The 24887-nt window shown below is 45.6% G+C and overlaps 2 protein-coding genes across 8 annotated transcripts in view; both read right to left on the bottom strand.

Moving 5' to 3' along the window:
* Window positions 1-1237, bottom strand: part of il6r (interleukin 6 receptor) — a 12683-nt gene extending 11446 nt beyond the window's left edge. For 2 of the 3 annotated variants that reach the window (XM_030371524.1, XM_030371523.1), the window contains exon 1: window positions 933-1235. In XM_030371524.1, coding sequence (XP_030227384.1) covers window positions 933-1023 — 91 coding nt within the window. In that variant the 5' untranslated portion in view covers window positions 1024-1235. Of the gene's footprint in view, window positions 1-932 lie in introns of all 3 variants that reach the window. The other variant, XM_030371525.1, reaches the window with a different exon arrangement.
* A 334-nt stretch (window positions 1238-1571) lies between these two features.
* Window positions 1572-24887, bottom strand: part of atp8b2 (ATPase phospholipid transporting 8B2) — a 47557-nt gene continuing 24241 nt past the window's right edge. For 3 of the 5 annotated variants that reach the window (XM_030371520.1, XM_030371519.1, XM_030371521.1), the window contains 18 exons: window positions 23630-23750; window positions 23061-23148; window positions 22855-22889; window positions 22362-22521; window positions 21832-22020; window positions 19748-19863; window positions 18930-19094; window positions 18446-18557; window positions 16114-16219; window positions 14706-15357; window positions 13902-14085; window positions 11742-11965; window positions 11370-11453; window positions 11038-11283; window positions 5385-5523; window positions 4856-4986; window positions 3762-4373; window positions 1572-3332 (listed from right to left, as the gene is read on the bottom strand). In XM_030371520.1, the coding sequence (XP_030227380.1) occupies window positions 3267-3332; window positions 3762-4373; window positions 4856-4986; window positions 5385-5523; window positions 11038-11283; window positions 11370-11453; window positions 11742-11965; window positions 13902-14085; window positions 14706-15357; window positions 16114-16219; window positions 18446-18557; window positions 18930-19094; window positions 19748-19863; window positions 21832-22020; window positions 22362-22521; window positions 22855-22889; window positions 23061-23148; window positions 23630-23750 (3430 nt within the window). In that variant the 3' untranslated portion in view covers window positions 1572-3266. Of the gene's footprint in view, window positions 3333-3761; window positions 4374-4855; window positions 4987-5384; window positions 5524-8893; window positions 9956-11037; window positions 11284-11369; window positions 11454-11741; window positions 11966-13901; window positions 14086-14705; window positions 15358-16113; window positions 16220-18445; window positions 18558-18929; window positions 19095-19747; window positions 19864-21831; window positions 22021-22361; window positions 22522-22854; window positions 22890-23060; window positions 23149-23629; window positions 23751-24887 lie in introns of those variants that run through there. The other 2 variants (XR_003978636.1, XM_030371522.1) reach the window with 2 other exon arrangements.

Raw genomic sequence — 24887 nt, 5'->3', positions numbered from 1 at the left:
GTTGCATAAATTGCCCATGAAAACCTAATTTTTTTCAAAACTTCCACTTGAATTACATTCCTCCACCCAACTGCTTCATGGCCTGTCGCCCATTTCTGTCACTGATTGTTTTTCTCTGATTTACATTTAGCAGTTTATATTTGGGCCTACATCTGTGGCCCTAGACATAGGTCTACACTCAGAGTTCTGCGGATACTGAGTGAGCTCGGCCAACATTTGTTTTGTTTGTGTGGGAAAAGCTGTCCTTCAATGTGCGATAGACTCCTGCTCCGAATGTCAAAAGTCCACTTTAGCACAACAAAAACGGAATCACACAAACAACCCACCTGCAGGAACACACACGTGTGCCTATCTGCCTGCACAAACACATGAACACACACACACTCAAACACAAATAGACACACACACACACACACACACACACACACACACACACACACACACACACACACACACACACACACACACACACACACACACACACTATGGAAGGCTTAAAGGGTCAAACCTACAGCTCATTTTAGACGTGTGTTTATTGAGCCTTTTGGCCTTACATACACGCACGCACGCACGCAAGCACACACACACACACACGCACGCACACACACACGCACACGCACGCATACACACACGCGCGCTATACTATTTCGTTATGAATTACTACTTGGTAGAATATGGTCACTAATAGTGCAGTAACAATTACATAGGCTACAATAGTTTGGAAACAACACATCAATTATGTTGTCTATTAGGCCTATGTCTTTAATAATTTTCTTTTACTACTTTACTACTACTTCAAAATTGCATAGCACTTAAATTGCACTCCTACAAATCATGCAATTATGACCTATAATCCAAAAAGCCTAATAAGATTTATTATAAAGTAAAACAGGCAACCCTAATGTTGGTTCTAGTTCTGATGTTGAACTCACCTTCTTTAGGACACGTTCCCTCGAAGTGACCGCCGAACGGAGACACGGAGCACAGTGCGGCAGCACAGAGCAGCGCTGCGAAGACACGCATCTTCACGCTTCCACACGACAGCCTTTAACGTTTGAAACTAGTTGGAAACTCGTAAAATAGGCTATTTGTCTGTTGCAGAAGTACTTTGCCCGGACAGCAGTAACAATCATGTTGGTGATTCTTGTTTAGCTGATAAATACATCCAGAGAGTCGGTGCTTAGAGCCTCTGGTTTCCCCTTTCCAGAGCCGCTGGGTTGTGAAACACTGGTCTCTGCCCTCTTCCCCACGGTAGCCTGTCTTTTTTAATCTCTGAGTTACAAAGACGAAATTGGCTAATATGTGTTGAAAGGTGTTACATACTTTCGACCTACATTGAAATTTGACCTATATAATATATAAAGTTAGGCCATTATATAATTCATGTTAAAAAACGAATGCTGTAAAATTAAAATATATAAAACCCAAAAATGTATTAATTATTTTGTTGTTCATTTATTCATTGTTTATGAACATCATGATCATGATTATCATCATCGTCATTATTATTACTATTATCATTATCAAACAATGAACGGATCATCTTAGCCATGACATATATAATAAACGAGCAGAGTTGGAAAAAAAGGTTTATTGGGTCGAGTAAAAATAAGCAGACAAACAAACTCCACACCATGTCATCCTCAATGAGCTTTATTCTAACCACACAAAGCCTCCACTTTCTACATATTCTTTACTCCCTGACCACAATAAACCACCACTCTCGACCTATTCTTTACTCCCTGACCACACCAATCCACCACTCTCTACCTACTCTTTATTCCCTGACCACACCAAACCTCCACTCTCTACCTAGTCTTTATTCCCGCACTGCTTCTTCACATGTTGAATTGTTTGATACCAGCTGTAGTAGTTGTAGTAGTACCAGTAGTGAGAGTGCACAGCAATCTGATTTCCGCTTATAAATGTTCTCGCCACTCGCCTATTTCTGGGTTGGTACTTGACCAAAGCATTTGTAACACTGAATAGTTCCCCTGCTGGTGTAGGATGAAATAGTTCTCAGCCAGGGTTTGGGAGTTGGACTTCAGCTGTGGTTCGTTCCGATCTTAAAAGAAAAAACTAAAATAAATGTGAAGCACCCTTTATTCCACATGTACAGGCATACTGGTTCCACACATGGACCTTCTAATTTCTCCAAAAATAAAAGTATACGTCTCGTTATTACATGTTGTCTTTCTGTTGCCAAGCCACATACATGAACTTAATTCCCCCTTAAGTATGGCTTTTTCTGAAATGTTATCAGAGATTCACATCTTCCTCCCCAACAATCAGCCGAGTACCTGCTTGAATCGCAAAGCAAGTTGAAAGGCGATGAGAGAGAGAGCTCCCCTCTAATCTCGCCACAGTGCTGTGTTTCTCTCATCAATGTGATGCGTATGACCACGAGGCACCACCAGCCGAGGTAGGAGCAGTGTGACAGACAGTGAAAGCCTGTTCTTGTTGTGTCTCAATACATTTAAAATAACGTTCTCACTGAGAACTACAGTAAACACAGACTTTAAAACCCCCACCCCAGAGGTTTCCACCTGTAAATGACTTGAGTGGACTATTTCCACAACTTTATGCTTATTCTGACGCATCTATAGAACTGTTGCAAGACAAAATAATTAGCAAAAATACAATTTCTACGCAACGATTGACATGTTCCTAATGCTGCCCTCACAGCAAAAACTTGTACAATAACCAGACTGGGAGGGCATATATATAGAGCAACCCTAGTGGTATTTTCCAGTAGATCTAAATATGGCAATGCTGCACAGGGCCAATGGAGCTGAGGTACAGCTTGCGTGGGAGAAAATGCTAACAATTTTATCCATTTGTCTTATGGGAATTAAAGGTTTACTATCTGTTTCATGAAATGTGGTTATGGCTCTGTCATACCATATTGCATCACATTTGTATGTGATAGCATTGATTTAATCAATTTCAATATGTTGTTGCATCCAGGGGAGGATATCACATCAATCATAGACCTTTACTTAAGAACCCTCTCTTGCACTTTTAGATAAATAATGTTGTTAGTGTTTCTGAGTTCCTGTTCTAGCCGCACACAGTGATCGCGTCGTAAATAATATTTCAAACTATTCACCAGGGAAGGAAAGTGAATTTAACTCTTCTCTCAGAGTGGCTTTGCTACGGGGCTATGGCTGCTCTCTGTCCACAATCATCATGGACTGACCCAGCAGCTGTCTCCACCCACAAATTCCAGGCCTCAGTCCCAGCTGGATGGCCTCCTCTGGGGTACCCTAGAGGGAGGGCGGGCCGGGGCTGCTGGAGCGAACTCCGAGGCTCCTCCAGTTGGACAGGGCCTCCTGTTGGACAGAGTACAGAGGGGAGGGTTCAATCTCAAGCCGGGTCCGAACCAGTGACCCTACAAGACTAGAAGACAGGGAGTGTGATCCAACACAAAGCTTCACAGGGAGTGTGGTCCACAATGAAGCTTCACAGGGAGTGTGATCCACAATGAAGCTTCACAGGGAGTGTGGTCCACAATGAAGCTTCACAGGGAGTGTGGTCCACAATGAAGCTTCACAGGGAGTGTGGTCAACAATGAAGCTTCACAGGGAGTGTGGTCCACAATGAAGCTTCACAGGGAGTGTGGTCCACAATGAAGCTTCACAGGGAGTGTGGTCCACAATGAAGCTTCACAGGGAGTGTGGTCCACAATGAAGCTTCACAGGGAGTGTCATCAACCATGAAACAACCATGAAAAAATCAAAACATCAAGAACAGCAGATCACCTGCACCGCTCCCAGACTGAGGGTCCAGCCCCCCGACTCTCCCTGTGCTGAAGGGGCCGTGTCCCCGGGCCCCCCCCCAGTGGAGGGGCCCTGAGTGGACTCCGAGGCCGCCAGCAGAGTGGTGCTGGGGGGTCTTGCGTGCAACGTAGAGAAGCCGGGCTTGGCCTGGAGGGGGGAGGGCGGAGGGGTGCGGGCCTCCTCCTCCTCTATGGCTGCGTCCTGGGAGCCCCCCAGCACCGAGGGGGAGTTGGACAGCGGGGGAGCGGCCGAGCCGGACACACAGCTGGGGGCGGGGCTGCTGTCGCCGGAGGCGGCGCCGGGCGGGGTGGGGGCGTGGCTGTGCTTCTTCTTGCGCAGCGTGTCGATCCAGCTGGAGCTGTGGCGCGAGGCAAAGGACGCCAGCGCCAGTGAGGAAAGACGCATGTTTTTGCCCGACGTGATCAGCTCGCCGAAGCCCTCCTGGTGGGCAAAGGCGTAGCCCGACCTCCGGGAGCCCCCGCGGGCCCCTAGCCGGCCCTCCGACGTGCTGCCCGCCGCCCCGCGAACCCCCCCCCCCCCGCTGAAGCACACCGCCTTGCGCTTCTTCTGCCGCACCAGCTGTGTGTAGCGCACCTGCAGGGAGGGGGAAGGGGGGCAGAACATTTCTTCAAACACGTCTTTCCAAAACTAGACTCTCAGATTACATTTTACATTCAAATACTTTTGCCAGTTTTGCCAGAAAATTATTTCCCTAAAAATCACTCATCCCTTCAGTGGCTCATTCCATCCCATCAAATATGATAAAATAATTGTTAAAATATGTCTCCATGACAGCTAATAACAACACAGTCACAAATCTTGTCAGGAATACTGACAGGATTCTACATAATGCTACTGATGGGCCATCTTCTGCTTAGAGCAATTCAAATACGTCAAAACTGGCTGTAGTGTTTCAGAGGACACGAGGGTAATGACATGCACTCTGTAAACACACAAACACACACTTCTGCATGAATGTATGTGAGTGTGTGTATGTGCGGGCCTAGGTATTTGTATAGCGTGTATGTGTATGCATGTGTGTATATGTATATGTGTGTCATGTGTTCTGTATTCACCGTGTCAGACAGCTGGGGCTTCAGGTCAAGCTTGAGGAAGCGGAACGCCAGAACTGGAACGATACAGATCACTGTTGCCAAGGCGATGGTCAGCCATACCACCGGCTGCAGTAAAGTGCTCTGTGCGCTGCCTGGGAACACGGACATTCATAATCACCCCTTAATTAACCCTTAATTCCACCAGCGCATCACGTCACACAGAGAGGCCTAACCTAGTTTATTGTGGTTGATTCTTTTCCTGAAGGAGTACCATCTTAAGCTTCATCATTTGTACTCGGGTACAGCGATGGTCGCCACGTCACAGGCATAGCCAGAAGGGAGCTTCACCTTGATTAACGTGCACCTCTCCAAACCTGAAGCTACACGGCGTAGGTCAACAGAGTGCAGGAGAGGCACAGTGGTCCTACAGCGTCTTTTCAACACAGGTTGAATCCAACCTTTATCTGATCTGATTGTGGGTAACTGCTTTCAAGCGTGTCCTGAATGTCTCACCGAATAGGAAAGGAGAAAGAGAGAGGCGGGGACTGACCGACGAAATGGAACTGGTTGGGGGAGGAGCTGAACAGGGTCTGGCTGTGCATGGCCAACATGATGCTGAAGAATAAGCCCAGCGAGCCCCAGACAAACACATGGTTGATGATCGTCCAATAGCCTGTGTCCAGAGCAATCTGCACACAAACACACACACACACACACACACACACACACACACACACACACACACACACACACACACACACACACACACACACACACACACACACACACACACACACACACAGAAACACACACATACACACAAAAACACAGTTGCAGAGAAAGGGGGGAAATTGAGTTAAGTATAACTGACATCCACCCACAACAGAAACCACAAATTTAAAAATCCCAATCCCTTATAGGGATGGCTAGTGTGACGTCAGACGTCCACTTCCGTGTCCAATCGCTAAACCGTGTCCATTCGCTAACAACGATGGCTACAGCAGCACAGGAACCTGTCACGTTTTACACAGTGACAGCGTACTTTACAGACATCCCAAAGTCTGTACAAAAGGGTCTTAATTCTTACAATTCGAATAGGGTAGTATCAGTATTAATGTCAGGTGGAAGTCTGACAGGGAAAGTCCAGGCGTCAATGAAAAAAAAAACTACGATGTTGAGGTGAGAAAGTAAGGGTGTTGATAGCTAATGTCAACACAGGGCTGTCTTTTAGCCGTGTTGGGGTTTGGTGAGGGTTATCTAGATTAGTTGTTTTAAGCGTAATAGCATAACATACAACTTTAAAACATAGCTAGACAGGTTGGTGAATTTCGAATTGGAAGCTAGCGATAGCTATCTAATGTAAACACAGTGTGTGCGTTGCTGAGTCCTTTAGCTGTCTTAGGGTTTCATGAGGGTTAGCTAGTTGAGTTGTTTTCACTCAGGTACACGTTGAGGGACAGGAGGTGAAGGCAAGTACCTGCTCTTGTGCTATCGGGAGGGCCAAGTGTCATCATGTAGCAGCCCTGCTGATTTGGGCCGAAAAGAACCTAACCCGCACGGATGTCGAGTGTGTGTGGAAGAGGGCCCCAGCACCCAAAACAGATGAGGTCACAGCGAAGAGGGTGTCTGTGATTGCACCTTCCACATCTCAAGGTCAGGTTTTCTTTGAATATTAAATGCTACGCCCTGTCTGGCTTTAGTGTTATAAATGAATGGTGATGCTACTGACAGCAGGTATGTGAGATAGGAGATGGTTTCAAGTGAGAACACTATAATCTATTATTTCAGCTGGAATTAAACGACCTGTCACCCAGGAGGACAGAGAATGGACACTGAACTCCTTGGCACAGCTGGGCCGTTTTACAGGTCTTGGTTGGATTCTGGCACCAGAAACACCTCAGGTTTGACTTCTGTCCTTCTGTCCTGTATTTTTGATTTGTCACGTCCTGCTATATGAGAAACATGAAAAGTACACTACATTAAATCAGTTACAAATTAGCTAAGTTTGATTGAGTTATCCCACCAAACTCCATTTCAACTGATGATAAATTCAAGTTTACATACCCATAGATATAAACCATTGCAAATCAGACATCAAACAGTTCACACTTTGAATGTATTTTGTTTGTACTGTGTTGTCAAACAGCATATGTGGTCCATGACTTACTGAACATCATTGACCAACATTTTCTGTCTAATTTCATGATATTTGTCTGTTTTACTTAGACCGTCCCTATCAAGACCTTTGATGGGGTAGTGACCAGCTCAGGCTATGGCAATGCAGAGGACAAAGCTCTGTATGTGCTTTCATCGCTTGCTGTCAGCCAGCAAGAGAAAGAAGCCATTGAGAGAGCCACAGTTGGGCAAACTAAGAATGCCTTATGGTGATAGATACAAATATAGTCTCTATTGATTTCAGGTGTACGGTATTGACTAGCTTTCTCTCCATTAGTGCTGGAAACATCCCTGTGTGCTACATGGTCAAAATACACCTGTGTTGCAAGTGGCATGAGGTTAACTGTTATGGTTTTCTTTTAACAGGATGGCATATCGCCACAAAAGAATCACAGCCAGCAACTTGGGTTTGGTGTTGGCAGCATTGAAACGGAACTCTTACCCTCCTTCCTTATTCAAAACCCTGCTTGGCCAATACAACCTCAAACATGGATCTCATGTAAGTGGTGGGCACTAAGTGTTTTGAATTGAAGCATACTTCCATATTATGCATATAATTGTATGCATTTGAAAATACATGAATACATAAATTAATATTAATAATAATACTATGTCAATGTTATGCCTAGAGTATAGGAATGCATACTACGTCCAGTCAAATTTTGTAGGATGCAAAGCCAACACTTTTGTGTCGTATAGAATGCGATACGGAATGCAGGGATAGTCTTCACGATTACATATTTTTTCCTTCCCTGCCCCCAGGCTTGTGATTGGGGAATCCTCCATGAACCAAAGGCAAAGCAGGAATACATGGAGTGCACTGGTGTGACCATCCAGGAGAGGGGAGTGTTATTTTCCGACAGCGGCCTGCTCGGTGGCTCTCCAGATGGGATGGTGGCTGATGACTTCATCATTGAGGTGAAATGTCCCTATTCAGCCAGAACCAAGACCAACCTGCAGGCAGCGGAGAGGAAGGAGTATTTTCTAGAACTGGATGAAGTCACTGGCTTACTGAAGCTCAAGCAAACACACAACCACTGGCATCAGATTCAGCGCAATCTGCACCTGACAGGAGCCAACAAATGTCATCTTGTGGTGCGGACTCCTCTTGACCTTGTTATCCTGCTTATCCCTAAAGACCCAGCATGGGCTAGCAACATTAACATTCTGGAAACATTTTATAAGGATTGTTTCCTTCCTCGCATACTTCTGCATTCATGACCTGTTCTAGTGCATGATTTCATTCTTCTGCAGCTTGCCGGGCCACCAAGGTATTTATCCTTTTGTTTTGTTGTACATTCTCATCACACAGTACATAACACACTACACATAGTCAGATGCCATTTACACTGATACACCTAGTCTCTTTAAAAGGTCCCATGACATGCCATCAGGTGTGGTGTGATTAGCCGTTACAAGCCGTTTTGGAAATCTGCCCCTTATGACATCACAGGTGGGCGTGTCCACCTAGATGTATGGCGGATAGATGAGCAACGTTTGCTGCAGTCTACTGTGTTGGCTGGTAGACTGATCTATCCAGCACACATCTAGGTGGACACGCCCACATGTGATGTCATATGGGGCAGATTTCCAAAACGGCTTGTAAGCTAATCACACAACACCTGGTGCCGTGTCATGGGAACTTTTAAGGGTAAGGCCTCATTCATGTTCACTATTCATTCACTATATTATTATTTTGTTACATTGTTTGTGTTAACAATGAACTGACTGGGAGTGGGAGCAACTCTGTGTGAAGACTCAAATTTGTCTGCTAGTTCAGCTTGTTTTGCACCTAGCCTGTCAAAGGGTATGTCCAAGTAGTTCCCAACTGATGGTGGCTTAAACTGAATGATTTTGATGTGACAGACATGAGATAGACACGAGTAAAACAATGATATTTATTCATGCAATTTCTTGAAGACGTTGTATGGAACGCTCTACATGAATCCTTGCACAGGCAACGAGTCTGTTGTGGTTTACTTCCTCCACTGTGAACTGTCCATTGACAAGGAACGTTGGGATGTTCAGTGACACTCCATGTCACCTGGTTCTAGCTGTTGGAGTACTCCGCAGTCAGCTGTTATCGCCTTGTCCGAGGTACTTCCACCGTATAGGTCACTGGCGAAGGTTATAACTCCATTGGGAGCCACACCGATCAGAGCTTTAAGTGTGGTGCGTCCTTTGTAATGACTGTACAGATGACTCTGGGTGTCCAGTCTTTCTGTATTGGAGACGGCCACTTCAGTGCAGTCAAGCACAATCCGACAGTCGGGAAATGGTTGGAAGCAATCTGGCAGGGATGTTTGGTTCTTGAATCTCGAGGGGATGTTGTTTTCCATCATGCCAACATACAAAATGTCATACAGTGCACTGCTGATTGTGGTGAAGATGTTGGTGACTGTGGCACGGCAGCAATTAAATCTTGTTGCAAGGTCTAGGATGCCACAATTCAGTCGGAGCTTCATCAAAGTCAGGAGTAGCTGATCGATAAGGGGCATAATTTGGACATTCCAGTGGTACTGGAGAACAAATTTGGAGAGAAGGGCTTCCAAAAATAAGACAGTGGCAGCATCTGTCAAGCCAGTGTAGTAATTAACTTTGTCAGGGTGTGAGGAGATTTGACTGAATGAAAATGTTTGTTTTTGTTTCTCCAATTCTCGTTTCAGTTGGTCATTTTCTTTTCTGAGCATATCATTCTCAATTTCAAGCACAACACTTGAAGTACCAGGGGTCTGTGGAGCAATGTCAAGGTGGTTTGGGCCTGGTCCAGCTGTTCCTTCATCCTCCACGCTCGCAGGGACCATTCTTTTTTTACGTTTGGTGGGGATGTGGTCGGGGAAAGCCTTTCCGTCATTCCATGCAAACCGTGTTGGCCCAGCTGCTTTGCCATCAGGAAAATGCCACCCACAGACCCTGGAGTTGTAGTTCGGGGTGAACTTGTCACGCCTGCAAAAAAAGAGAACAAAATAAACTAACTAAGTGGCAATTAACATATTACGGTAACACTTTATAATAAGGTTCCATAATAAATAGCAAACTAGTCATTACCTAACCCTTTGTTAATATTTGTTAATTGTTACTAAAATATTTATTTTGCACAAGTCAATCGTTTTTTCATCATTAATTAAATATTAGTTGTTTGCATAACCCTAACACACAACCCTAACCCTAAAACGAGGACCTTACCATAACACACTGCCCTAACCAGTGACAATCTTTGGTGAGTGAAAAAAAACGATTAACTTGTGCCAAATAGATATTTTAGTAACAATTAACAAATATTATCAAAGGGTTAGGTAATGACTAGTTTGCTGTTTATTATGGCACCTTATTATAAAGTGTGTTACCCACATTACATCTCAGGCTCCCTCCAACTTGCAGAACCAACTTCTATTATCAAATGTGTTGTTTAGCTAGGTCTACTAGAGTCAAAGTCAGTCTCACTTCAAAGTCTAATGATTTCCTATGCAGCACAGACACTGGCTGTCTTCCTTAGCATATGCAACATTACTGGTAGCAGTTCAAGAACGATGACGATAACCTTGAAAGCATTTTGAAGTGCTGACAAAACAAACAAAGCTAGCACTCGCTAGTAGTACCTAACTCATAACGTTATTAACCACTAGCCTGTTATTATTGTTCATCATTTGAGATCCAACTTACCGTATCAACTTCAGCCATCTCTTCTTCTCCTTTTCATCGAGGGGAAATCGGTAAAAAGAGATTGTTTTGTTGACGTCGTTGCGGTTATTGCAACACGGGACACAGCACTGCACCATTTTACTGAGAGAATGTTAGCGAGTGGACACGGAAGTGACGTTTTTGGATATGATGACGTAGTCACTAGCCATCCCTATTCTATTCTACTCTCAATACTTCCTCTTTGACCTTCATATACGTGTCATTCATGAAGGCCTTTTGATAGAGGGCGCCTCCAGGCAGGGCAGCGTACCGGGACACCAGGGGGCTTGCACCCAGAACCCTCTGCTGGGACAACCAGAACCCTCTCTACACGAACCCCAACTCACCTGGACGCTGACCACAATGACCAGGGCTGTTGCCGTGGTGACGGCGAAGGTCTGGTAGTCGGCCAGGGGCTCGGCCGTGTCCTGGCTGGCGTGGGACAGCACGGCGTAGGGCACGAAGAAGAGCACCAGCGAGGTGTAGATGCCCTGGGAGATGCAGATGAAGAACTCCCGCTTGTTGAACAGCAGGTTGAGCTGGCCCGGCTCGTACAGCTTGGGGTACTCAAGGCTCCTCCGGTCCGGGACGTCCTGCATGGAGCCCGGGTCACAAAGTGAACACAGTGCATGCATGACGTTGAGAAACAGCTGCGCTATGGGTACCTGCCTTGACGTACCTGGTCAAATATCCCCATGGCGAGCACAGGTAGAGATGTGTAGAGAATGTTGTAGAGCGTGATGAAGTACTGATCATATACTGTCTAGATGTGGGACACACACACAGACAGACGAACACATACAAAGAACACGTCAGCTCAATTCCTACGTAGCTCTTCAGTCAATGTTGTGGAGTGACTTACAGGGAATTAGCATGCAGCTCATTAAGCATCTGGGGCCAAGGATGCCTACAGGGAGACTGCAGAAATTGGGGATCGAACCCAGTACCTGTCAGCTAGGCCTAACCTTATCCACTAAAATATCCTACCCACTCAAATTCATCACATTGTTGAACCCACCCCACCCCCACCGGACCCCGTCTCAGACCGGACCTGGGCGGAGAAGCCACAGAAGAAGCCGAACCAGAAGTGCACCATGGTGAAGGCAAAGTTCTTGTAGAAGAAGTAGCAGAGGAAGCGGCACATGCGCAGGTAGGACCAGCGGCCGTGCACCAGCAGGAGGCGCTGCAGGAAGCGAAACTGGGCAAAGGAGTAGTCACTGGCCAGCACCGCCTGGATACCCTCCTGGCCAGAGATACCCACACCGATGTGAGCACCTGGAGAGAGAGAGAGAGAGAGAGAGAGAGAGAGAGAGAGAGAGAGAGAGAGAGAGAGAGAGAGAGAGAGAGAGAGAGAGAGAGAGAGAGAGAGAGAGAGAGAGAGAGAGAGAGAGAGAGAGAGAGAGAGAGAGAGAGAGCAGGAGAGTGGGGGAGAGCGAGAGAAAAGTGAGGGGGCGATGAGGAGGAGAGAGAGGACGGTGTATTTGCGATATTAACAATGATGAGTACATTCAATGAGAATGTGAGCGAGAAACGGGGAGAGACTCCATAGGGGCTGTTGTAAAGGAGTCTCCATAGGGGCCCATTGTAAAGGAGTCTCCATAGGGGCCCATTGTAAAGGAGTCTCCATAGGGGCCCATTGTAAAGGAGTCTCCATAGGGGCCCATTGTAAAGGAGGCTCCATAGGGGCCCATTGTAAAGGTGGCTCCATAGGGGCCCGTTGTCACACACACGGTTAGAAGAAAGTCAAGGAGACAAAGAAGCAGGTATAAACTCAAAACGTATAAAGGTACCAAAAATCTGTTTTTATATGTGTAATGCTCTAAATGTGATTGCTTGGTCAATGTTTGAATGAAAGGAAACTTTTTACCGTGGTTGAGTCAGAAATAGAATGGATGATGCAGGATGTCCGTCTGATCATATCTGTCTGATCTGTGCTGCTACTAAATTAGCAGCATTCTACATTTCCAGTATGCACTTTTCCCTTCTTATTCATTATTCTGTCTGTTCTAGCGTGCTGCGGGGACTGCGACTGGATGCCTGGACTCTCCTTATGGTTAACCGGCCAGGCACCCCATCACAGATTTTAATGTTTTGCCTTTATGTAAGTATGTATGTATGTCAATTATGGCCCCCATTGCACTCCTGATCATCCCTGGAAGGAGGGATCCCTCACACTTTGTTTCTGCGCAAGATTTCTTCCTTGCTAATTAAGGGAGTTTGTTCTTTCCCTGTGGGGGGCTAGGGTCAGGGGGGTGTCATAAATATATGGCCTGTTAAGACCTTTGAGACTGCACCGGTGATTAAGGGCTACAAATAAACTGAACTGAATTGAAGTAGTTGTCGAACATCTCATTTTTAAAAAGTACATAATTAAGTTATTAGAAAAGTGATAGCGTGCGATCCTGGGCCACGTGAGACAACCAAACACGCAGGGCCATAAGATGCACTGACTTACACAATGGAGGGCCACTTGGGCAAACAGCACACACACACACACACACAGGACCACCACCGCTCTGAACCGCCTGTAGCCACCTGATGAGGACACACTGGTGCAATAGGTTTCACCACCTCCCTCCTGGCCTGCGGTCCCCAGCAAAACAACATGTCCTTCTGCTTTATCTGTGTGGCTCCCTTTACTCACCACACTTGGGCAATCGCCGATGGTAATAACTGTGGTTCCTTTTTTTTTGTCTTTTTTCATCTTTCTACATTTATTTATGATTCCCATATTGTTTATTTTTTTTAACCCTTTGCATTTGTTTTTTTCGAATTTTTGTTTAACATTTTTGATCATTTTTCTGATCTCTACATTTGTTTTGTGTCTTATAATTAATGTTTAGTTTTTTTCATGGATGTATTTTTAGCCCTTTTTTTTATTTTACAACTATCGGGCCTTTGGGTTAATTACTGTAAAAATGCAAACAGAGAAACTATCTTGGAACCTTCACATGGAATATCCCAAAAAGCTTTAAAGAAATAGACATTCATAGAAAAATAATATTTCTAGCTTTTCCTCCCTCCCTCCCTCCTCCTTCGACAACTCTTAATTTTAAACCTTTATTTTTGCATTTTATGATAGAGTGAAATAGACCGGAAGATGTTGGAGAGAGAGGGGAGAGCAAAGGACCACAGGTGGCGGGAATCAAACCTGGGTCGCAGCGATCAGGACTGAGCCTTAACGGTATGTGCTCTACCCCCTCTCTCTTACTCTTGATCATGCTGACGTCGTTGGCCCCATCCCCTATGGCCAGAGTGACGGCCTTCTTGTGCTTCTTGATGAGCTCCACCACCAGGGCCTTCTGCATGGGCGTCACCCTGCAGCAGATCACCGCCTTGCAGGCGCACGCCGTCATCAGCAGCTCCGCCTCCATGTCTGCCTCCAGAGCGTGGGCCTGCAGAGAAAGGAAGTAGATCACAGTCACTCCTGTTCAAAGTGTGCGAGAGAGAGATCTAAGACAGTGTTGTGGAGCAGACCTTTTGTTCACAGCGATTCAGAAGAGTCTCTCTCACTCTACGGAGAGGATTTATAGAGTATACCGCTGGATATCATTGGCCAATATATTGGCCAGTGATAAGGGCCGAGCACTCTTCATCAACTGTCCTCTGTACTTCTTCCTATTAGCTAGTTGCGTAGTTGCGTTAGTTAGCGACTCTCTGAGTCTCAAATATACGGAAGAGGATTAGGGACACATGGGATATTTTCTTGTGTTCTTGTGTGTTCTGAGTTTCTGATTCTGCGAATAGAGTCAGAATTCTGAGAATAAAGTCAGAATTCTGAGATTTAGATAATTTCATCTCAGAATTATGAATTCAATCTCAGAATTATGATTCAAAACTCAGAACACAAAAAAAATCATGTGTCCCTATTCTTCGGTCAGCGTGTGGTTCCCATCCTGTAACAAGGGGATTCTCACTGAACTTCGTTCCATACAGGTAGTCTGTAAGGAATTTCCCTTGTTTAGCCTGTGAGATTAAAATCAGAATTCTTAATTCTTTAGTTTCATCGTTTTACCAGGCTGTGGCCGCTGATGACAAGAGCAAACTCTCCCGATATGTTGTCCATGGAGAAGGAGGAAGGTGGAGGAGGTGGTGCAGGAGGAGGAGAAAGAGGAGCAGGAGCATGAGGAGGAGGAGGAGGAGGATCACTCTGCTGTTTCCCACCTCCTTCACATTCTGCTGTGGCTTCATTGGCCCCATATCCATTCCTTATCAGACAGCCCTCCCTCCACCCCTCTGTACGACTGTCCTGCCTTCCTCCTTCTCCTGCTCCCCCTCCTCCTTCTCCTGCTCCTCTTTCTCCTGCTCCGCCTGCTCCACCTTCTGCTCCTCCACCTCCTGCTCCTTCTCCTCCTCCTGCTCCTTCTGCTCTGCCTCCTGCTCCTCCTGCTCCATCTTCTGCTTCTCCTTCTGCTCCTCCTGCTCCTTCTTCTACTCCTCCTCCTGCTCTGCCTCCTGCTCCTCCTCCTCCTTCTCCACCTTCTGCTTCTCCTTCTGCTCCTCCTGCTCCTTCTTCTACTCCTCCTCCTGCTCCACTTTCTGCTCCTCCTCCTGCTACCCCTCCTTCTCCTCCTGTTGCTCCTTCTTCTTCTCCTCCTGCTCCTTCTCCTGCTCCTCCTGCTCCTCCTTGGGTTTGGGAAAGCTCAACCATGCGTTCCCTGGCCCTCCTGTTGACAAAGACAGAGAGAGAGAGAGAGAGAGAGAGAGAGAGAGAGAGAGAGAGAGAGGGAAGGGGGGAGAGCAGGAGAGAGGGGGAGAGAGAGAGAAAAGTGAGGGGGCGATGAGGAGGAGAGAGAGTGTGAGAGTGTTGTGTGCGATACGAGAGATGGATACATAAACACTTTGACTTTAATAGAGAGAGAGAGAGAGAGAGAGAGAGAGAGAGAGAGAGAGAGAGAGAGAGAGAGAGAGAGAGAGAGAGAGAATAAGCATGGACAGTGCAAGGAACATGATTGGATAATAAAAGACACAGAACAGTGCACTAAGTGTGTGTGTGTGTGTGTGTGTCTGTGTGTGTGTGTGTGTTTGTGTGTGAGAGAGAGAGGGACAGAGAGAGCAGTGCTGCTGTGAGGGACAGCTGTGAGAGGACTGTGTTAACAACAACCAAGGCAGACAGCTGAGCAAACATGAAGATCACTGAGATGGGACGTGTACAAAAAAATAAATAAACCACACATATCTATATATTTATAAAGAGAGAGAGAGAGAGAGAGAGAGAGAGAGAGAGAGAGAGAGAGAGAGAGAGAGAGAGAGAGAGAGAGAGAGAGAGAGAGAGAGAGAGAGAGAGAGAATAAGCATGGACAGTGCAAGGAACATGATTGGATAATAAAAGACACAGAACAGTGCACTAACAGCTGACAACAGCAGTGATCCAGAGAGTCAGACATGCATGGACGATAAAATAAAGAGTCAGATAGACGGACCTCAGTTCCTGTCTCACACTCTGCACCGTGTGGCCGTTGACGATGAACACCTCCCCCATGTCGTCCGTCAGCATCTTGCAGGAGTAGCCGATGTTCACCGCAGTCTCTGAGAAATTGACAGGGCGAGCGGAGAGAGCTCAGCTCCCAGGTCAAACAGCACACAATACCGAAGGGCATATGGACTATGGAGGTACTGCAAGCAATAGGTGCAAGAAATTACAATGTCAAAATAAATCTATACATAAAGGTTAACAAATCTTAATAGAATTACACCTACATGTGTATTTAAGTGCCCCAAAAAACTAATGCGTTTTGATACAATAGCAAATGTATAAATAATTTAAATATCCTATTGTTGTCTCTTTTTAAAAACACCAGCTGAGTCGGCTGATCTGATCAGCCGGCAGATTGTGGCAAAAAAGGAGAAAGCTCTGTCCCCGCAATATGTAGGCGGGACCTTGGGATGGCTAGTAGGCCTTGTTCTGAGAAACTAAGGGGTCTGGTGGTGCGCTAAAGGGCTAAAGGGAGCGAGGTAATAGGGTCTGATATTGGAAATGGTCCTGAGTCGAAAGATTTCACTACTGACTTATGACACCTAGAATTAGCGTGTGGGATCTGGTGTAGCTCAAAGATGGTTCATGTCCACGTCCATAGGACTGGCAGACGGCTTGGGTACAATGAGCAACATTCCCATTTGGTTTTCGTTCAGCTGATATCTGTTGTGCAGTTGAAGAGCTGACTAAGCCTCGGTACAGACCAGTCTAGGCGCGGCCCATCAAGAGGTTGACCTCCAGTCTCTAGCTTCAACATCTTGGTACTTGGTAATGGCTGTTTTGGCACAGTGGTGTTAGGGGAACCATATGGAAAATCTTCCATGATGTTCATTGAATAAATAAAAGGCCTTCTCTAAAACATTTATAATAAAAACAGTTTTGAAATCCCCCTAAAGTAGTTTGATCTAATCCAGGCCTCTACCTAAGCAGCTGAACTCTGGTGAGCTTGAATCAGGGTGGGACGGTGCCAGAGGCTAAGGAGACGACTACTCAAGGCTACTCAGCTTCTAGGCTGTGGATGGTGGTATGTCCAGTCTCAGTTTGTCGACTTCATCTTCATGGCTGTAAGAATTTGACCAAACTGGACCAGGGAAACAGGCTGGAAACGTCTGAATGTTGCTGTCTTGTTAGATTGATGGCGGAAATCCATATTGGAGATGAAGATGTTGGATGTGAGCTTGAACATGCGATTAGGGTTTAAAGAAGATGCATGTGCAATTATAGTTGCGTCGATAGTTAGCTCTTTTACCAATGTTTGACATCTTATCAAAAGGTACTTAGAAGGGCAGGGGATACATGGGGTCCGTCTTTTTGACTCTGCCTTCCAACAAGCTCTTTAAACTGAGCTTGTGAGGTTAAACCAGAGAATTGATCTTTTCCACTCAGAGGTAATAGTCTCGAGTGTACAGGCAGGAGAGGTTGAACACGATGAATAGATCTTTCTCCGCTTCGGAGAGGACGTGGCAACTCAATCTTAAATACTGTGATCTATTGGGTAGATGCCATCAAAGAAAGCTAAACTTTCTTGGGAACCGCTCATCCAAACAACTACCCAATCGACACAGCACTTCCTGGGGTCCGAGCAATACAACAAATGTGACGTTGTTCGAATGAACGATTGTCGAGAAAACTGAGGACATACAGACACACAGAGACACCTCTGATATGGTTCGATCTATATAACGGTAGACTATCCAGCATCCAAGTACAGGGACCAAGTGAACTGCAGACAATGCAATGTGGGTTGCGTAGGCCCGTTGCCGAAGTACTTGAAGATACTGTCCGCAGAGCCCTGAAGCCCCGCCCCCAAAGCCGCGCCCCTATAGCTGCACAGAGCGCTGCTGGTTGTTTGCTTTGTAAAGTTTATTAATGTTGAACGTGTCATGTGCCCAAATAAGTAAACCCTGAACTATCTTGGGTCCCCAGCAATACACAGGCTAGGTGAAGGAGACCAGATGAACATGTGTAGAGATTGTATGGACATACATACATGCATGCACACAAGCATGCATACAGACTTACATACATACATGCATACATGCATGCATCAATACATACATGCATGCATCAATACATACATGCCTGCATGCATGCATACATACATACATTATGCCATACATACATACACACATACATAAACAGACAAAGAGATTTCTCTCTTTATAGGTAGATGAGAGACAGTAGTTCTGTGAAAATCATTTAGGAAAAATAATTATTATTTCTCAACTTTCTATAAACTAAACCGCTGATAAAGATGTGTGAGTGTCAGGCCCTCTCACCCTGCTTGTCTCCAGTGAGGACCCAGATCTTGATGTTGGCCAGAGAGAGGATAGCGATGGTCTCAGGAACCCCCTCCTGCAGCTTGTCTTCTATAGCTGTGGCTCCCAGGAGCTGGACGCATCACAGAACATTCTAAAGATGGTTTGCCATGACACACTATCATGACACACTATCATGACACACTATCATGACACACTATCATGACACACTATCATGACACACTATCATGACACACTGCATTATTATTGGTATTGTAAGCAGTTTTTTTAAAACATACATATTGCATATATCGAATAGTTTGAAGCAAAAAGACACATTTTGCACATGTATCACATTTGAATATCTAATAATGATATCTCACACAATCACATCATGTGATATATACATAAAGGAGGCCATACAACCCCTATTTTCAAACGAGTCTGTTGACATTGTTCAAGCACACACAGCATATGGATTACACACAGACAGCGGGGAACGGACCGTCATGTGCTGCTCTATCTGCTCGTAGGCCGCGGCCAGGCGCTCCTCCCTGAGGTCGGCGGCCGTGTCGGCGGCGCGGTGGCTCTCCGCCCAGTCCTCCCACTGCTCCTCTGTCAGCTCCCTGGACGCCAGCGCCAGGGTCCGCAGTCCGTCCCCCGCAAACTCCTGGGGGAGTCACACAGACACACACACACACACACACACACACACACACACACACACACACACACACACACACACACACACACACACACCCACACACACATAGAGACACACACACTCACATATACACAGACGTAAGCAAACATAAATATACATGCAGACACACATGCACACGTGTTTTTCTCCATGCATAAGCAGACCATGATTATCCCACACAACAAGTATACAGACATACACAATCACACAGGCACACACACAGGCACACACACACACACACACACACACACACACACACACACACACACACACACACACACACACACACACACACACACACACACACACACACACACACACACACACACACACACACACACACACACACACACACACCTAATTGGTTTAAACTGGGTAGAGGGTGTATGTGTTTGTCAGGTCAGGTTTATTTGTACATCTGTGATAAAAATACATAACAAACCTTTGACTTTGATCATACAGTGGCTAAAGCAATGCACAGAACGATGTAATCACTGCAATTTGAATGGATTTACACGATACAGGTCGTGTAAATCCGTTGTGCTGCGTCTCTGTACAACCACTAGGCGGCAGTAGACTACGTCACCTCAGCACTGTGGGCTTGATGAACCTGAACTCACGTTGAGATGGTCTGAGGTGACGTTCATCAGGTCCTGACTGCCGGCGTGGAGCCTCTCCATCAGCAGGGTGTCCGCTCCTTTGCAGTACAGACGGATCCGGCCCTGTGGGTCACGCACTGGGACAGAGAGAATCCCAGTATTTACACAGCATGTCATGTGAGGAGAAACGTTGTCTGCCAGTTCCCAGAGTCGTACGAGCCTTGTTGTGTAACAGTGGTTTGATTATAAACAGGCCATTTATCAGGGATTTTTTTGCAGATTGAGGTAGTGAACTCTATTCCCACTTGGAAACAAATCATAAACAAAGATGATAGAATGTCCCCCAGTGTGACAATAGTGTGGCTAAACAAATAGCTGAAAGGCAAATGCTGACCACATCTACATCTAATATTGTAGCTGTACTGCTCAACCCGGTCTGATTTCATTCCATACTACTTCCATCAACTTAGAAAACAGAGTTTGTCTGCGTGTGTGTGTACTCAAGCCTACACATCAGAAAATGTAAAGGTTCAGACAGGAAGACTATCTGAACAGACTAGCCCCCTCTTTAAGAGATTTCCCTGCAGCCTAATGCTAACTTCAGGCTACATGATCATTCTTTCAAGGTGATCACTAAACTCAGGTCAGTACGCAGATGTGTCTCTGTCTGCGCTTGGCCCCTGCGCGCGAGGGTGTTTGTTTGTGTGTGTTTGTGTGTGTGTGTGTGTGGGTTTGTGCGTGTGTGTCTGTCTGCGCGTTGCCCCTGCACGCTTGACTGTGTGTGTGTATGCGTGTGTGTGTGTGTGTGTGTGTGTGTGTGTGTGTGTGTGTGTGTGTGTGTGTGTGTGTGTGTGTGTGTTTGTGTGTTTGTCTCTCTGGATGTAGCATGCGTGACCGATAGACAGTAAATTCCAAATGATTGCACGTGCACCGCAAGTATACCATTCAGAACACAACTCCCAACTTTGCTTCTGTTCTCGTATCTCTGTTTAGCCTTAGAATTTCGCTGTCACGTTTGATTTGGCTATAAACCCAACACACAATAATGGAAGAAGCGCCAGATATTGAAATTGAGCCCCCATGGCCATATTTAAGGTAACTATTTGAAGTAGTGGAAAGGAAGAACGACTCGTTCATTTTTAATTGCCTTCTCTGTCTGCCTCAGAAGCATTCGATTTCCACTTTCAAGAATTTGCCTTCCAATCTAGAGTAACACATAGAGGTAATTAAAAAAAGCACCAGATATTACAAATAGAAAAACATTGTATTTAGAGCGGTGTTAGTGGGGTTTCTTTAAACCTCAAATTAGTGTATAAAGGACATAGCAAGACATTGGAACTACATTACAACAAATTCTTTTATTTTGATTGTAAATTTGATGCCAAGTACTTTTATACTTTTAATCCAGTCGACAATAAAAGGGAGTAATTCCACTTTTACTGGAGTAATATTTTACACTAGGTATCTCAACTTTTACTCAAGTACTTCGTCCACCACTGCATATAGGCACCAGAGAGGACCCTGTCATTAGGTCAACAACAAGGAACACATAGGAACACATACCCTCTTCAGTATGAAGGCCCGGTTCAACGGCAAATGCTCGAAGTCCCCTGGGACACTAAAGAAGTTTAAAACCCTGAAAAACGTGTGAACATCAGGCTGAATTCCTATAGTCTGATCCCGGCAGAAGACACAGCCCCTCCATGCCATCGTTACACCAGAGATTATCTCCAGGTCTTTAAAAAATAGCTGAAAGGCAAATGCTGACCACATCTACATCTAATATTGTAGCTGTACTGCTCAACCCGGTCTGATTTCATAACCCTTCAGGAAGATCCCATTCTTACGTATTCTAATGATACAGGTCAGTATGAGTGTTTCATCAGTCACATCCCCTTCAGCATCAGGAACAGCAGGGGTATCTATCTTCTACCACTACGCAACTCATAACTATTCCCCCATTCAAATATATCACATCACAGTCATGAGTCCTATCGCCAAATGGAATTGCAATAAATTATAAATTCTGTTCCGAATTGTCTCTCCTGATTTAATTGAGTACAGTACATGGTTTTCTGTGCTGTATTCTCTGTACATGGTCTCACCAATGACAGACATTCGTTTGCGTATGTTGTTGAAATCAAGGATGGCCAGCAGGGAATAGGTGACTGGTCGGCCCAGCTCGGAGACCGTGATGGTGCCGGGGGTCCGGGAGCGGAACACAAAGCCAAAGTTCCTTGCGGCCGTGACCAGGGCGCCTTCGTCTGGAGACTGGGCCTTGTACAGCAGCTCCCCTGGACGCAGGAAGGGAGAGATACAACAGACTGAGAAACATCTACTCAGCTACATAATGTACATGCAAACACACAGTTTATCTATCCATCTTTCCATCTATTCATCTATTCATCTATTCATCTATTCATCTATTCATCTATTCATCTATTCGTCCGTCCGTCCGTCCGTCCGTCCGTCCGTCCGTCCGTCCGTCCGTCCGTCCGTCCGTCCGTCCATTCAGTAATCCATTTGTTCAATTATCAACACTTCCAATCATCCATTCATCCACACATCCATGCATCAATGCTACTCTCAACGCGGTCTAAGAGCCTCTCAGGGTGTCACGGCAGAGTCTCCTCACCCTCGCTCTTCTCCTCGCTCATGACGGTGTGGCAGAGGGACAGCAGGCGGAAGAAGTCGTGTGTGCGTGGCTCGCCCACTTTCACCGACTCCAGCAGTCCGGCGTCGTAGAAGCAGAATTCCGGGTCCGCCAGGGGGTTGAAGGCTGTGAAGTCCAGTCTCTGGGTGGATCAGGAGAGACACACACACACACACACACACACCCCCACACACACCCCCACACAACCACACACACACACACACACACACACACACACACACACACACACACACACACACACACACACACACACACACATACCCACACACACACACACACACACACACACACACACACACACACACACACACACACACACACACACACACACACACACACACACACACACACACACACACACAAACAAACACATGAGATAAGCTTGCGAGTGCTGTGCCTTTGGAGAGTAAAGTTGGTGCATGTTACTGGTGAGTAGAAACTTTGGGAGTTCCACCTTTGGCTTAGGTTCCAGGGGGTCTGTTATTTCACCTGATGGTTAAACACAGACATAGTTAGATATGATGATCATGATGATCCTGATGATGTTGATGATGATGATGATGATGATGATGATGATGATGATGATGATGATGATGATGATGATGATGATGTTGATGATGGAGTGTGTGTGCCAAATGTTGTAAATCTGTGTTTACATACCATAGACTTGGCCATTGATGGAACATTTATTGAAGCTCATTATATTTTGCGTGAGAGTCCCAGTCTTGTCACTGAAGATGTATTCCACCTAATTATAATGATACATATTATTGACAATAAATTACAGTGGATGAGAACACAAAATATACTCAAAATAAAAGTTCACTTGAAATTTGTGTGTATTTTTAGTTGTAGACATGACAGGTGTTTTGGAACTAGAGCTAAAATTTGTCAGCAGAAATGTCCTCAACAAAACGTCCTCTGTTAAGGTGCACTGGGGGTCATGCACTGGGGGTCATGCACTGAGGGTCATGCAATGGGGGTCATGCACTAGGGGTCATGAAAAAAAAAAGACAGTATAAACAATAAAAAAAATTGACAGGTGATGGAAGACAAAAGACAGACATACGGACAGATCGACGGATAGAGTTGCTCTATAAATCCCATTCAACTTCTTAAGAATTGACACTTATTTGTGTGAGCATTGTGTAACACAATCCTAGGGCCCTGATGCTATGTCCTCCTGAGTTGGTCTAGTAGAGCTCTTCCTCTAACACAGTGAAGCCCACCTGTCCCAGCTCTTCGTTGAGGGTGGTGGTCCTGGCCTCTGCGGCCGTGAGGCACTGAGAGCAGAACATCTGTCGGTCCCAGTTGATGAAGTAGCTGTGGCCCAGCCGGATCACCTCCACACTGTCAACACACAACACCAGCACCTCCATCAGCTCGTAGGAGTGGAGAAGAAAGAGGGTCAAAGATCAAACGCTGGTGTAAAAGTAGCTAAGAGCTGGAGTTATGGTGTGTTCCTGAATCCTCTGACGCCGGCCTTCCGAGTTGCACTTTTGACGTAATTTCCGGTCTCGGAGCATTTATAGCGTTCCCGTTCGTCTTTGTGATTGTGTCATGAAATTGGCTAGTCGTTGTTTATTGTTAGCTGCATTAGCCTCATTAGCCTCAAGACCGTGCAATGCATATATTGGTGACCGGAATAAAGAAGCAATGTAATCAAGTGTGCAAGAGCATTTCAAATCGACATTAAAATGACCAACGTGGTACAAATCCAAAGAAAATAAATCTCTTCTCGGGCTCAGCCATTTTTGCTGAGAGCGTCATCACTGCTCTCGGTGTACTCTCAGAATTCCGAGAGATGAAGACAAAAAGCGGGCGTGCCTCCGAGAAATGCCGCAAGAAAGCTGGGACATTTCCCAACCTCCGACTTGGAAGGCTGGCGTCTGAGGATTCAGGAACACACCATTAGACGAAACAGTGGCTCAAGGATTCAAGCCTTGTTTAGTCGGAAAAGTTAAGGAAGAGAATAGATGGATGCTTTTTTTGTAGTCCAAGCCCGGTTTCACACAGTAAAACATTAAAAAAAGGAGTTGCAAGTTTCAAAATGCCTGGAACATAATGCAATGCTGCATGACAGCTTGAAAGGATGTCCAAAGCAAAGCACTTTATTCAATTAAGGCTAGCACAATTGATTTAGATTAATTGATTTTGTATACAATCTATTTGCATCACTATTTGCATCACTGCACCGTAGAGCATCATTTTCGACTGGAAATATAACGCTTATGCTCACTCTTATATGCTTAGGAAAGAAGTTCTGGGACGTCCATGACCCCAGCCTTATGACCGAACAGGTTTATATCTCTGTTGAGTATAACTATGAGGTTGAGCTGAAGCAGATACATTTCCCCCAGTTGTCTGGCACACAAGTGTCATTTAGTTTGAATGAAGTTTGAGATGCTTTTGATCAAAGCCTTTAGCAGATGACACATACATCTTTAACATCGCTAAAGGAACACATCTGCACACATCTGTCCTCTT

This window comes from Gadus morhua, chromosome 11 (genome assembly GCF_902167405.1).
Source record: "Gadus morhua chromosome 11, gadMor3.0, whole genome shotgun sequence".
Classification (NCBI taxonomy): Eukaryota; Metazoa; Chordata; class Actinopteri; order Gadiformes; family Gadidae; genus Gadus; species Gadus morhua.
Note: the sequence above shows the minus strand (reverse complement) of the source record. Positions and strands in the feature narration are given on the sequence as shown.